Genomic DNA, 14,203 nt, shown 5'->3' on the forward strand with positions numbered 1-14,203 from the left:
TGATGATTACTAATAGACACCGCAGTAGTCGCAGTGTCATCTTGTCCTTCTACAACCAATGCAGCATCAACAGCAGATGATTCACTGTCGTGTTTAGCCTTACAATCTTGGAATGTTGCTTCACTGTCTCTGTCTGGAACTGTTGGAAGATCGTCGAATTGTCTTTTCAACTCTTGGCCCTTCAGTGACGTTACGAACGCTATGCCTAATTCGGGCAACGACAAGAATTTCTTGGCCCATGCAATATCAGCTGCAAATGCTTGGAGTGTGGATTTATGATTCTTTTTTTCAAGAATTCCTGAAAAAAACACAAATAGTATTACATAGAATGCTAACTTACACTCCACAGACAACATCTGTTTCGTGTCACCAAACAAGAAGAGGCCCAAGTGCCTGGCGCTCAGCTGAAAAGGCGGTCATTAATTGCATGGCATGATAGTTTTTATATAAAGATGGGACGAAGCTGAGGTAGATAAGGTGGTCATATTCGATGTTACATGAACCCCCATTTCAGCATGGGCTCCCTTATGGTCCCCCTGTGAATACATTAGGACAGGGCAAAGTTAAGGTTGCAAAAATGCCGGCCATTGGACATTACATCATGCTAAATTTGGGCACAGGCAGTCCTAATGGCTCCTACCATGCCTGTGAATTTCATGAAGATCGGACAAAGTTGAGGTTTTCAGGATGGTTGTTATGGCAGCTATATTGGATGTCACCCTTCACTCAGTTGGAACATAACGTTCGGTGCACAAGCAATAGACAGATATGTTCTCTCTCAAGCATTGGTGACAACGCTTCACCCTCAGACTATGCTCCCACCAACCCTTGACGACTTTTGCTGTTAAGCGGGCCATACTAAGCCTGTTTCAACCAGCCAATCTTTTTGTGAATCACATTATGAATGACTCACCTCTGCCGGCAGTAATAAACTGTCTGAACCAATCTAAATCGATTTTATTAGTATATGGGCAGCCGCAAAGAAGTAGGTCAGACATTGTCTGCTGACACTTCCTGTGTTCTGATTAGTCGACACTCTACAATGACCGGCTTGCAAATTTAGAGGGGGCAAACACATGTGTGCCAATTTGATTCCTAGTAATATTATGATATAATTTAATACATCATAGTCAATTTAGATCACAAAGTTTCTGAAATGAAGAGTTTTGGTTTCGCACGCAGGTTTTTTCCCTGCAAGTTGAAACACAAAATCGGTAGAAAGTTGCCATGGGTTTGTATATAAGAGGTTTGACGCAGTACAGAGACATGGAAGGCCAGGAGGGTTCTGGAGGGCCACAAGGATGGCTTGAACCAACACACACCCTAGTCACAGACAAACAAGAATACTAGAGGTGCGCAAGCATACTCTAGCCTGTACGAGCACCAATTAAATCTGCACAAGAAAAAGGATCCATAAGGCGAGCAATTGAATTGAACCCAACATTCGGTGCACAAACAATGGACAGACACATTATCTGTGGCTTGCACACCTATTCTTAGCCTATATGGGCACCAACTAAAGGTGCACAAGAAAAAATATCCATAAGGCTCAATTGAACTCCACATTCGGTGCACAAGCAATGGACAGACACATTCTCTGTGGCTTGCACACCTTTTCTTAGCCTACATGAGCACCAATTAAAGGTGCACAAGAAAAAAGATCCATAAGGCTCAATTGAACTCCACATTCGGTGCACAAGCAATGGACAGACACATTCTCTGTGGCTTGCACACCTATTCTTAGCCTACATGAGCACCAATTAAAGGTGCACAAGAAAAAAGATCCATAAGGCTCAATTAAACTTACTCAGTGTACAAGCAATAGACTGACACCTTCTCTGTTGCTTGCACACCTATTCTGAAGGGCCACAAGGACAGATTGAACCAACACACACCATTCACAGGCGAACAAGAATACTAAAAGTGCATAAGCATACTCTAGCCTGTATGAGCACCTTCTTGCACAAAGAGCAAATATTTTCTGCATCATTTAGACTAATGGATTCCCCATTGTGCCAATGACCCAAAATCAATAGACTATCATTACAAGGACAGTCATGTGTGAAAAAGACCCCCAAAAGAATATTACTACAATGGGGTACCCACACAACTAAAACAACAGCCAGAAAAAGACTTGACTTTTGCTCTGTTATACAGCGTCAGGTTGATCGTCATGACACAAAGACTAACATTGTTTAATCCTGTTTTCCGACACCCTCGGGGCTTATGCTGGTGAGGTGCAGGTTCCTCATTGGGCAAAGCAAAGGCATGCTCTGAGTGGCTCTGTCCGAGGTAGACATGGAATACTCACTAGTATGTACATGCTTTCATAATGTCAGATAAACTTCAAGATTTGTAATTACCTCTCCCTTTCTCCTCTAGGCCATTCCAACTCTCTGTGTTTGGTCGAACAATGTCACGGACGTTTACTTTTATGCTGTAAAACAAAAGGTTCAATTAGACAACGGAGTTGCCAATATATCATCCACATTAAAATCCACTGTCACAATGCTGATTGCCAATGGCATCAGGCAGATTTGGACACATTGTTAACATGGTTAGCGCAGGTTTTCTTCACATGTCATTGAATTAACATGATTAAGGGAAACCATCAGGAACAAATGAAGATATTAGAAATACTGACTAGAAACACCTCCCTTCTTGAAAAAGATAAGGTTGCAGAAGGGTGGGTGAATACGGATATTATTCAAGTTTTGAGCTTCAAACATCTGTTGGTTTTCATCTACGGTACAGGCTTAAATATAGCCAGAACCTGTATAAACTCCCTGAAGTCATCACCTGATCACCAAACACAAATTGCACTACATGTATTTGGATTATCAGATCATAGTAGAAGGAACTTACACAGCTTTATCAGTGTTGCAATAAATGTGAATCCTCCCTTTATCCTCCGATTCCTCATACACTAAAACGGGCCACCGGACATCCGCAGGGACATCTCGCAGGGACATCTCGCATACAAGCAAAAACCAACGTACCTACAAAGAGACAAACGAAATTAAGTTTCAAGAATAAGCAGTTAGATGCCGTATGATATTCCAAATATGTGCTTGCAGTTGCACGTGACCGCAGGCTCTAAAAATAACTTTCACGCATGTTGTGTTTGTTATTCAAACTCGCCTGTTCAGCTCGATATTTCCTGATAACGGCGCGTTTAACCAACTATTTACACCCGAATCAAATAGCTGAAATACCCAGCAAATGAAATATTGCCCTCATCTTGAAAAATGTTGATGCTAGCACATTGATTTTTGAACTTATATGGCTGAATCACGTGTGGCGTTCACAAGGCGCGACATCTCGGAGCAGACAAACTGAGAATACTCGCATTTCATTTGCTGAGAAAAAGCTTGCGGCAATGACGTCACTTCGCGGGATCTACAAACTTCCCTGCTATTTGAGGCAGTGGTAGAAATAGTAACTTCTAGACATCTATTTATAGCACTGCGTAGGAGTGTGCAGCAAGAGCTGTTTACCAGCCACTAATTTTCAGCAAATTTAATCCAGCAGCAGAACTGCTGGTCTACAGAAAATGTGACACTACATGTATATCCAATTAAGTATATGGCCAGGAAATGCAAAAACAATTTTAGCAAGCCAAATATTTGAACTATTAAACCATCTCTTGACTTTTCAAACAGAGTCAGAATAAGGAACAGCAGATAATCACAAGGCGAGGGTCACTTTAAAATGTCTTAGATCAAAAGATCACATTCACTTAACCTCCAGTCTCATCAAGTTCAAAGACTTCACAACATGATATTGATAAAGGCGATATCTCACTTTACAGTAACAAGAATAATATCTAGCATTAGCAATGAATTTGCTGGTGCAGTTTTAATCATCCAACATCCTGGCTTTGATCTAGAAAGACCTGAATATTTTGGACAAATGCCAAGAAGGTTACACATCATAGTATGGTACATACCAGGCCTCATATCCCCATCATCACTTACACCAATGGCATGACTGGAGCCTGAAATTGGTAAGGAAAGAAAGTGTGAAACACCCCTCGAGTGGTTAAAATGATCAGCACAAACAAGGAGGTTAAAAGAGGAAGGGATCCCTGTCAAAACGGAGGGCTAATAATGAGTGCACAAACTAGGATGCCAAATATGCCTGATGTGGCCACACAAATCCAACATTTAATAATTAGAGATTGACAACAGATTGAGATTGGATTCCTCTACGCCTAAAGAGGGTCAGCAAGCGAAAATGATATAAGGCAGGGCCCGGTGGTTGTACAATAAGTAAATTAAGCACTTACTTGCAGTTAGCTAAAACTAAATGGGGCCTATTGGCAGCTTCCTAGCTCTCTGAGCTGGTCTGACTATCTTACCAATTAGGTGCCATCAGGGTCTAATTTTGTCATACTCATAGATTGCAAGTAAATGCATACCGGGTGATGTTTGCATATGAACAATAGTTTATTGGTTCTTACCTGCTGATGCCACCTGTTGGTGTAGTTTCTGTACTAATATGAGCCGATTAGCAAGCTCACAATAGGGTCCCTTTAACTTTCCTAGTTAACTTAACCAAAGTTAATGCAAACCGGGCCCAGAACATTTAAAAATATTAATATATCAACAATTTTTTAGTTAGAATCATTTTGCAACATAATGTTTTGAGAATGCAGCAACATAATACATGTACCTTTTCTCTTACTCTGCAAAATGAAACGGCCAGGGGCCATTGTGCTCACCGTATACATCTTTTAGTAGGCAGGATCATGCTTAGTTTAGAGGTGAATATGGTGAACACAATCAGGCATGAAGACTTTTTTTAGATGTGTATTGATGTCAAGTAATAAGACATGGCACAATTGTCTATGACATAAACAAGATCAATATCGTGTGATTGCTAAGAGTCCCTGCAATAAAAATTCATCGAAAAAAAGTCATTAATAAGCGAGATATTGCACCCCCTGGTGGCCAAATCAAGAATCAGATCAGGCCAAAATTCAGTGTCAGAGTTTATCTGATGTAGGGGGCTACATGTACCAACTTTCAAGTTCATAGCTTCAGAAGTTAAGAATCGGCCATAGTTACACTCTAATGGCCAATTTACGCCATTTGACCTCTGTGACCTAGAAAAGGAGGTCAAATCCAAAAATCGTAGGACATGTGGTGTATCCTTGCTAAAAGTCCCTGCCATAAAAATTTTATCTAAAACAATTCACTCAAATAAGCAAGATATTGCACTTCTTCCTTTTTCCATTATGGCCCCCTGGTGGCCGAATAAAGAATCAGATCAGGCCAAAATTCGGCATCAAAGGTTATCTGATGTAGGGGGTTATATGCACCAAGTTTCAAGTTCATATCTTTACTGGTTAAGAAACGTGCCATAGTTTACACTCTAACGGCCAATTTACGCCATATGACCTCTGTGACCTTGAAAAGTAGGTCAAATTGAAAACCCGTAAGACATGTAATGTATTCTTCCTAAGAGTACCTACCATAAAAATGTTATCGAAAACAAGTCACTTATAAGCGAGATATCACACTTTTTAGATATCCACTTTTGGCCCCCTGGTGGCAAAGTTGAGAATCAGATCAAACTAAAATTCAGCACCAGAGGCTATGTGATATAGGGGGTTATATGTACCAAGTTTCAAGTTCATAGCTTTAATGGTTAAGAAACGTGCCATAGTTTAGTAAGTTTACACTCTAACGGCCAATTTACGCCATATGACCTCTGTGACCTTGAAAAGTAGGTCAAATTGAAAACCCGTAAGATATGTGATGTATTCTTCCTAAGAGTACCTACCATAAAAATTTTATCGAAAACAAGTCACTTATAAGCGAGATATCACACTTTTTAGATTTCCCCCTGGTGGCAAAGTTGAGGATCAGATCAAACTAAAATTCAGCACCAGAGGCTATGTGATATAGGGGGTTATATGTTCTAAGTTTCAAGTTCATAGCTTTAGTGGTTAAGAAACGTGCCATAGTTTACACTCTAACGGCCAATTTGCGCCATATGACCTCTGTGAACTTGAAAAGTAGGTCAAATTAAAAACCAGTATGATATAAGATGTATATGTGCTATGAGTACCTACAACACAAGTTTCATCGAAAACAAGTCACTAATAAGCGAGATATCACACTTTTTAGATATCGACATTTGGCCCCTGGTGGCCAAGTTGAGAATCAGATCGGACCGAAATTCAGTGTCAGAGGTCACCTGACCTAGGGGGTGCTGTGTACAAAGTTTCAAGTTCATAGCCCTAGCGGTTAAGAAACGTGCCACTGTTTTTGAAATAGGTTACGACGACGGACGACGACGACGGACATTGCGGTATTACATAAACTCCCCTACGGTGAGCAGCAAAAAATAATAAAATAAAAAAAATATTTTTGGCCGTCCCTGACCGGGGTTTGAACTCACGACCTTTGGATTGCCACAACACGAAAAACACAAAACATGCAATTTCGGCCATATCTGTGTCTACGTTGTGACCTCTGTGACCTTGACAAGTAGGTCAAATTAAAAACCCATATGATATATGATGTATCCTTGCTATGAGTACCTACCACAAAAGTTTTATCGAAAACAAGTCATCAATAAGCGAGATATCACACTTTTTAGATAGCCACATTCGACCCCCTGGTGGCCAAACTGAGAATCAGATCGGACCGATATTCAGCACAAGAGGTTATCTGTTAGGGGGTTATATGTACCAAGTTTCAAGTTCATAGCTGTGGCGGTTGAGAAACGTGCCATAGTTACACTGAAACAGCCAATTTATGCCATTTGACCTCTGCAACCTTGAAAAGTAGGTCAAATTAAAAACCTGTACGATATATGATGTATCCTTGCTATGAGTACCCACCACGAAAGTTTTATTGAAAACAAGTTATTGATAAGCGAATTATCACACTTTTTAGGTATCCACATTCGGCCCCCTGGTGGCCAAGTTGAGAATCAGATCAGACCGAAATTCAGCACCCGAAGTTATCTGGTATAGGGGGTTATATGTACTAAGTTTCAAGTTCATAGCTGTGGAGGTTGAAAAACGTGCCATAGTTACACTGAAACAGCCAATTTACGCCATTTGACCTCTGTGACCTTGAAAAGTAGGTCAAATTAAAAACCCGTATGATATATGATGTATCCGTGCTATGAGTACCTACCACAAAAATTTCATTCCAAACAAGTCATTAATAAGCGAGATATCACACTTTTTAGATATCTACATTCGGCCCCCTGGTGGCCAAATAAGAATCAGATCGGACCGAAATTTAGTGTCACAGGTCATCTGACCAAGGGAGTCCTGTGTACAAAGTTACAAGTTCATAGGCTTAGCGGTTAAGAAACGTGCCACTGTTTTTGAAACAGGATACGACGACGACGGACGACGGACGATGACGGACACTGCGGTATTGTATAGACTCCCCTACGGTGAGCCAAAAAGGTACTCAATAATAATTCATAATCACATACAAATGATTCCAGTCTACCGTTGTTCTTAACTGCATCTGTAAACCAGGAAATGTCTGCCATTATAGGGCTAGCCGCTAATCTTCTCCAACTCCCACAGGTCCCTAGTAACGTTCTACTGAGTCAAAATATTTTACCACCAAGTTAAAATCCACCTGTGCCATTCCGATCATTACAGGATAAGATAAGATGGCATAACAAAGAAACTGGGCACACTGCAATGGAGACTTGGACAGATTCACTAACTCCACAGACTCGCATCAATCTACTTGAAATCTAAAACTCACTCACCTTTTCTCTCCAAGGTGCTGCCTTGTCGCCATAATCATAACGCACCTCGACATTGGGAGATAAATCTTTCTTGGCAAAGAGCAGAAGACATGGAACTCCATGAATAAGAGTCTTCTTCACAAATGCTGTAGCTGTTTTTTGAGGTTCATCGTTAGCATATCGTGCTATGTGTTCATCATGGTTAGTGGCATCAATGCTGAAATGATATAAAAAAGCTTGGAAACAAGTTTTTTCTATGTATTAAATTAAAACAGAACTAACAAATATTTTAGCATCCAAATTCGTAGGACCAGTGGTTTATAGAATATGCGCCTTCAAAAACAAGGCGGGGTTCCAAGAGATTTCGAGTATTAAGTGTAGCTTTGACAAAAGATCAAGTACCCTTGAGCTCTTCTCTATCATGTATCTCCTCGGAATGATTATCAAAACTACCAATTTTTAGGTAACACGAAAAACAGGATGACAGACCGTGGGAACAAAACCTTTCACATAAGGTAAATTGAAAAATGTCTCAAACTGAATTCCATGTTGAACTGTCACTGTCATTGACTGCAAAGCGTAGTTTTTAAGAGGCTATACCAGTACATGTACAACTGGTAGGCTACTTACCACATTGTTTCTCCACTTTCGGAAAAATGATAGAGGTAACTATGCTTATTGCTTCGATAGCGTTCTTCTCGTTTCTCTGCTTCTTTGCCGTCTATCAATTCTCCCTTGTATTCGGCAAGGCATTCACCAGCTTTCATTTTGGAAGTTGTAAACAAACCTTTCCCTGCAAAAAAAATTTAAATTAAATTGTCAGTCATGTTTAGTGGTACAAAATGTATTTCAGACCTCTAGTACAGCCTAAAGCTAGCAGCACACGACACCCTAACTGAGTGAACGCCTCTCGCCACCAGAGTTGCCGTCAGCGGAAACTGGTCTGAGCATACGCTGCGTTCAGTAGCGTCTTTTTCACCACTTTAACCCACCCTGGACATTGCAATGCGAAATCATGCGACACCAAGATGCCAGCTGTGTAGGCCTACATGTATGGTGGTGGTGTGGGACAACGCCAGCCACTGCATTTGCGGCCTCATTATAAAACTAGTAGGGCCGAGGGCCTACCGCCCTATGCAAATGTTCGGGTCGAAATTCAGCATGCCTGCAGACCTGTTTCATGCCTTCATCGCGAGTGATATCTCAATGTCTGTAAAAAGCAATTTTCAACTTATCATCTGGCCACGCATAAAATCTGACAACAATTATCCCCACGAACTGTAGCTGCAGCTGTACACATGTAATACAAGTTTCCAGATCCTCAAAATAGGGTGATAACTACGATCGGTGTCGCGGTGCGCGAGACTAATCAGTATATTGCGTACTGAATAAAGAAAAACTCTCCTTGGCAACGGGCGTGGGAACTTCTAATATCGGGCCCGCCAGGATCAGATATCGGGTTTAAAGGCTAAGAAACTAAATGAAACTAGAAATTTGAATGTTTATTTCAAGAATTAAACCGTATACAAACATTTTACAACGTATTTTTAAGTTGAAAAAAAACGTATTTTCAGCACTGTAAAGGCCGTACCATAACGGTAAAAACCGTATTCCGTAAAGTCGGGAATTCAGTCGTACCAAAATACGGCCATTCCGTACAGGTACGCAGCCCTGTATACATGTATAATGCTGTAGCCATCATGAAATTGAAATGCCATTGCCTGTTCTCTTCAAATCTGACTTACCAATGACGTCATCAATTTCCCTAACTTCAAGATTCAAGGTGTTCTTTGATACTTGTGCAAGATGCACCTCCATTTTCGAAGCACCACATTGGCGTTCAGTCTTGCGAGTCAGTGTGTGACTGGCCATGTTCCACTGGAAGATGAAATAACAAGATGTTCATAATCACAGCAATTAGGACTGAGTACCTCTTGTGCACCTTTTTGGGCACAACCAAATTCAGCCCCATGTCAACTAGTCAGGGCAGGTGTTCCCGAAGCCTTTGTTAATAATATGTTAGGGACGCCGTTACAACTGGATTGATGAATAGCGTAACGATACCGTTAACCTGACGAGGACTTCAGGAACACCAGCCCCGTTTCATAACAATAACATTACTAGGCCTATACAATGTTGGTAAAGTTATGAATCAGGCTGATGCATGCTCGTTTCTATGCTCATACATCAGTTCGGGCCTACATGTGCATGTAGGCCTACTGATAGAAACGTGGTGCATGCGTGTTGGTTTGTTGCACAAAAAAACCAATGCACAAGAGTATCACTTGTGCACAGAAATGAGAATAGTTGCACAAGCAACTGCCTAGGGAACCCCAATGTCAGACCATCACAGTTCAAACAGGGTTTCAAAAAATCAAAGGCCTACTATCAATTGAATTCAACTTCAGGTTTATTCACAGTGTTCTCCACAGCCTTCGAGTTAAGAGGGGGGGGCTGATCTACGCGTTTTTCGCGTGCACGGAGACCATTTTTGCGCGAACTGGTAAAATTGTTCAAAATTCTGTTTTGACTCGAATTTTGAAGATTTTAAGGACTTCAGACATTTTTTAAAGGCATATTGGTTCATATTATAGCATTTTAAGGAGGATAAAACGAATTAGGAGGTCATTTTCAACAAAAAAAAAAAATAAATAAAAAAAAAAAATTTTGGATTTTTTTTAAGAGGGGGGCGGAAAACGGACTCCCCCGCGAGGCACCCCCTACTTAACTGCTGTGGAGAACACTTATTCACTACTATCATTTTGTATAATGATGATATAGGCCTATTTGCTACTAGCATTGCTTGTATTGCATGCATTTGGCTGTAGGCCCTATAGCCTATTAGGGACATGGCGAAATTAGGGTGGCCAGGTCAGTTCGTCATGTTCGTTGTTAGGCCTTTCGGGCATAATAAAAGCGATAATTTTGGTTCAGCATGGAATCATTAGAAGGAAGAAGTGTCAAAATATATTGTCAGAAAGTTTCATTTGAGTTTATGAACGCGAAATTTGCTTTTGATGCCGATTTCCAAGGGGTGTGTGTGGCAGAATTTATGTTTTGATATCAGTAAAATCACATCACAAACACTCACAGTTCAGCATAACAAAACAAAAATGGCAAATAATCTATGTTGACGATATCCTGTTTAACCTACCTATTTCATGAAAAAAATCCTTCACCGGGTGAAACAAAACCATGAAACGTCGGGTTACTTGTCATGGATCTGGCTTACTGGACTTTGCGGGGTAGTTGTAAAACAAGAAACACAGAAACGAAACAGAAACACAGAAACGCAGAAACGAAACGCAGAAACGAAAATCAAACGGGTTTTCATAAAAGTTGGAATCAAGCGGCACGCCGATACTTTCCTTGCCCAATAGGTACCGTTGCGTAGAATAGTTTTTTGGCGAAATATTGCGCAAAGTCCAGTAAGCCAAGTACCAGGATCATTCTACAAATCCCGTCTGATGCAGCACTAAATGCAAGGTACGGTACCAGTACATGGGTGAATCATTTCGACGTTATGTGAGACGTGAGAGACCAATTTTGGCGACTAGAATAGAGTAAAGTGTGGGGGGGGGCGGGCACTAGACTTGGACTTGGAGTAACTCAATCTTGCCTGCCCAGCTGCTGCCTTTAAATAGTCCCTTTAAATATCTGTTTATGTTAATGAGGTTGCAGTAGGGAAGTTCAGCCTAGTGTCGTGCACAGGCCATGGAATGTACAAAAGAACAGGACTCGCTATTCGAAGGACTATTTTCTATTTACGCCGTGTAGTACATACATGTAGTGTATTGGCACGATCAAGGCCGGATGCTGCCAATCTGCGCACACGTTGATGAGGCTAAAAGGGGTATTGGGAAATGAGCATTCCTCCTTCCATTCCGACTGAATACCAGTTTTAGTTACACCCGCGTTCGCGGCCACAACCATGGCAACAAGATGGAGTCTGCAGACCAGAATTCGCCACAAGACTGGTTTCTGCGTTTCGTTTCTGTGTTTCTGTGTTTCTGTTTCGTTTCTGTGTTTCTTGTTTTACAACTACCCGACTTTGCGCAACGAAACGAAACGAGCGAAATGGGGGAGCGACCATTATGTTTTACCCCCGGTACGTCAAGTTCGATACATGGTGTCAGTCACCAGTATGGATGTGTCTTCCATTATGAATATGTGTTTTTAAAAATCAAAATCATGAATTTCCTTTCCATTAGAAGAAAACGATGACGACGTTTCAGTTTAGGAGCCTAAGTTTTGTGGTCCCAATGGCCAAATTAACCCCTCATTGGCTGAAAAGTCGATTCACCGGTCACAAATGGTCGAAAATGACCCCCAAAACTTCAGACCCCCAACCTGGTAATTATCACGGTCAGCCCACAACAAAATTTCTATGGTTTGAAGATCTAACCCCAGGCTGTATTATCTGCCGGAAATTGATTTTCATCGGCACGTCTGGGAAAATCTATGGGGCGCTAAACTTGACCAATTCAACTTTTTAATGCATTAGCAATTTGATAATAAATGTAGTGTGTACCCGTAACCGCTTGAGGTCTGGACTCACGTAAATTACCAAAATTACATGCCAAATTCGCACATGACCTGTTATTTCTCAAAGCTTGGAAGCTCAAATGTCTGAATGTAATGTATGCGCGTTATGTATACTCTCAGCAAGCGAATAGTTGTGATCGTTCGTTTTTGATACGAATCGTTTCCTGTATGGCCGTTACAAGCCGTTGTCTGAATATGATGTGAACCTGTTTACTGTTCAATGCTGCTCCCTGTGACGCTGTACCCGCAAATGTTCAATGAAAAAAATGCTGAAAATAACTTACACGGCTTGTTCGCATCGTAAACATAGTGGTACCCGTGGTACTGTCTTTGCGTTTGGCCTAACTTTACAACGATTACTCCCCATGTAACCACGATCTAGGATGGACAGGCTGTGTATATGAATAGGAAAAGTCACCTAGGGACCGTTGCGTAGAATACTTTTTTGGCGAAATATTGCGCAAAGTCCAGTAAGCCCATGGATCTGACATGAATATGAACGGAGAACTGAGACGCGAAATCAACTATAAACGAAAACTTCGACGGACTTTTGAGAAGTACCGTTCAAAAAACAATTTCGAACGTTTTAGATATCAAAGAAACAAAGTTACTAAATTAAAGCAAGCAGCAATTAGAAACTACTTCCATGAAAGGTGTGCTGGTGGGCCGCAGTCTAGGGACTTTTGGCCCACCATCAAGCCTTTCCTGAGCAAGGGCTCAAACCACGGGCAAGAAATTTGTCTTCTAGAAGATGACCACGTCATCTCCGACCCTAATGCAGTCGCCAGTATATTTAACAGTCATTTTTCAAAAGTAGCCAAGGACATAGGTAAAGACCTCTCTGAGGATGAAGTCAAAACTCACCCTAGTGTCAAGAAAATTAAGGACAACACGCCAGTTATAACTCCATTTATATTCACACCAGTGTCAATCAAACAGGTGGAAAAGTATGTTTCATCCATTGGCAACAAAAAGGCAACAGGCCTGGATAATATCTCGGCAAAAATTCTTAAGATAATCAAACCTGTTTACCTACCCCATCTCACTAGAATTATAAATAGTATGTTTGAGTCGGGTGTTTTCCCCACAGAACTGAAGTGTGCTCGAGTCACCCCCATCTATAAAAAAGACGATGCACTCCAGAAGAAAAACTATCGACCTGTTAGTGTGCTTCCTATTAAGTCGAAGGTGTTTGAGAGGGCTATGGTGGACCAACTGAATGGGCATTTCAGTGAACTCTTTCATCCTTTCTTGTCAGCCTATCGCAGAGGCTACAGCTGTCAGTTTGCGTTACTGGCACTCACGGAGGATTGGAGGAAGGCACTGGATGATGGCCATTTTGTTGGTGCAATTCTCATGGACCTCTCGAAGGCCTTCGACTGCTTACCACACAACCTAATCTTGGAAAAGCTGAGTGCTTATAAAACATCAGATTCGGCTGTATCTCTGCTCCGGAGCTACCTTTCTGGCAGAGAACAATGCGTCAAAATTGGTAATGCTCAGGGCGAATTCCTACTCCTGACGAAAGGAGTCCCACATGGTTCAATAGCTGGACCAGTGTTATTTAATATTTTCATAAATGATATTTTTTATTCTGTCCAAAAAAGCAACTTGTAAAATTATGCAGATGACAATACCATCTCATATTCCCACAAAAATTTTACAACAATGAAACGCACCTTGGAGGCTGACGGTAGTGCCCTTGTTGATTGGTTTACTACAAATCAGATGCAAGCAAATCCAGGGAAGTTTCAGGGTCTTGCGGTGGGTAAAAAAACTCATACCAAGAAACCTACTTTCAGCATCCAGGGTGCAGAAATCGAATGTACGGACGAGACCAAGCTGCTTGGAGTAACTCTTGATTACAAACTAAATTTCGATGTTCATATTGCTATCATGGCCAAGAAAATTGGTCGCCAGATCAATG

The 14,203-nt window shown here is 41.2% G+C and overlaps 1 protein-coding gene across 1 annotated transcript; it reads right to left on the reverse strand.

Annotated features, from left to right (window-relative positions):
* Window positions 1–2,373: 2,373 nt before the first annotated feature.
* LOC135483702 (N-lysine methyltransferase KMT5A-like) lies at window positions 2,374–9,602 on the reverse strand. The gene is made up of 6 exons (XM_064764698.1): window positions 9,477–9,602; window positions 8,362–8,524; window positions 7,753–7,948; window positions 3,950–3,997; window positions 2,866–2,999; window positions 2,374–2,437 (listed from the first exon to the last, which is right to left on the reverse strand). Exons 1-4 carry the CDS (start codon window positions 9,547–9,549, stop codon window positions 3,974–3,976), a joined length of 456 nt encoding a protein of 151 aa, XP_064620768.1. The 5' UTR covers window positions 9,550–9,602; the 3' UTR covers window positions 2,374–2,437; window positions 2,866–2,999; window positions 3,950–3,973.
* Window positions 9,603–14,203: the final 4,601 nt, after the last annotated feature.

The sequence above is a fragment of the Lineus longissimus genome, chromosome 2 (genome assembly GCF_910592395.1).
Source record: "Lineus longissimus chromosome 2, tnLinLong1.2, whole genome shotgun sequence".
NCBI classification, from domain to species: Eukaryota; Metazoa; Nemertea; class Pilidiophora; order Heteronemertea; family Lineidae; genus Lineus; species Lineus longissimus.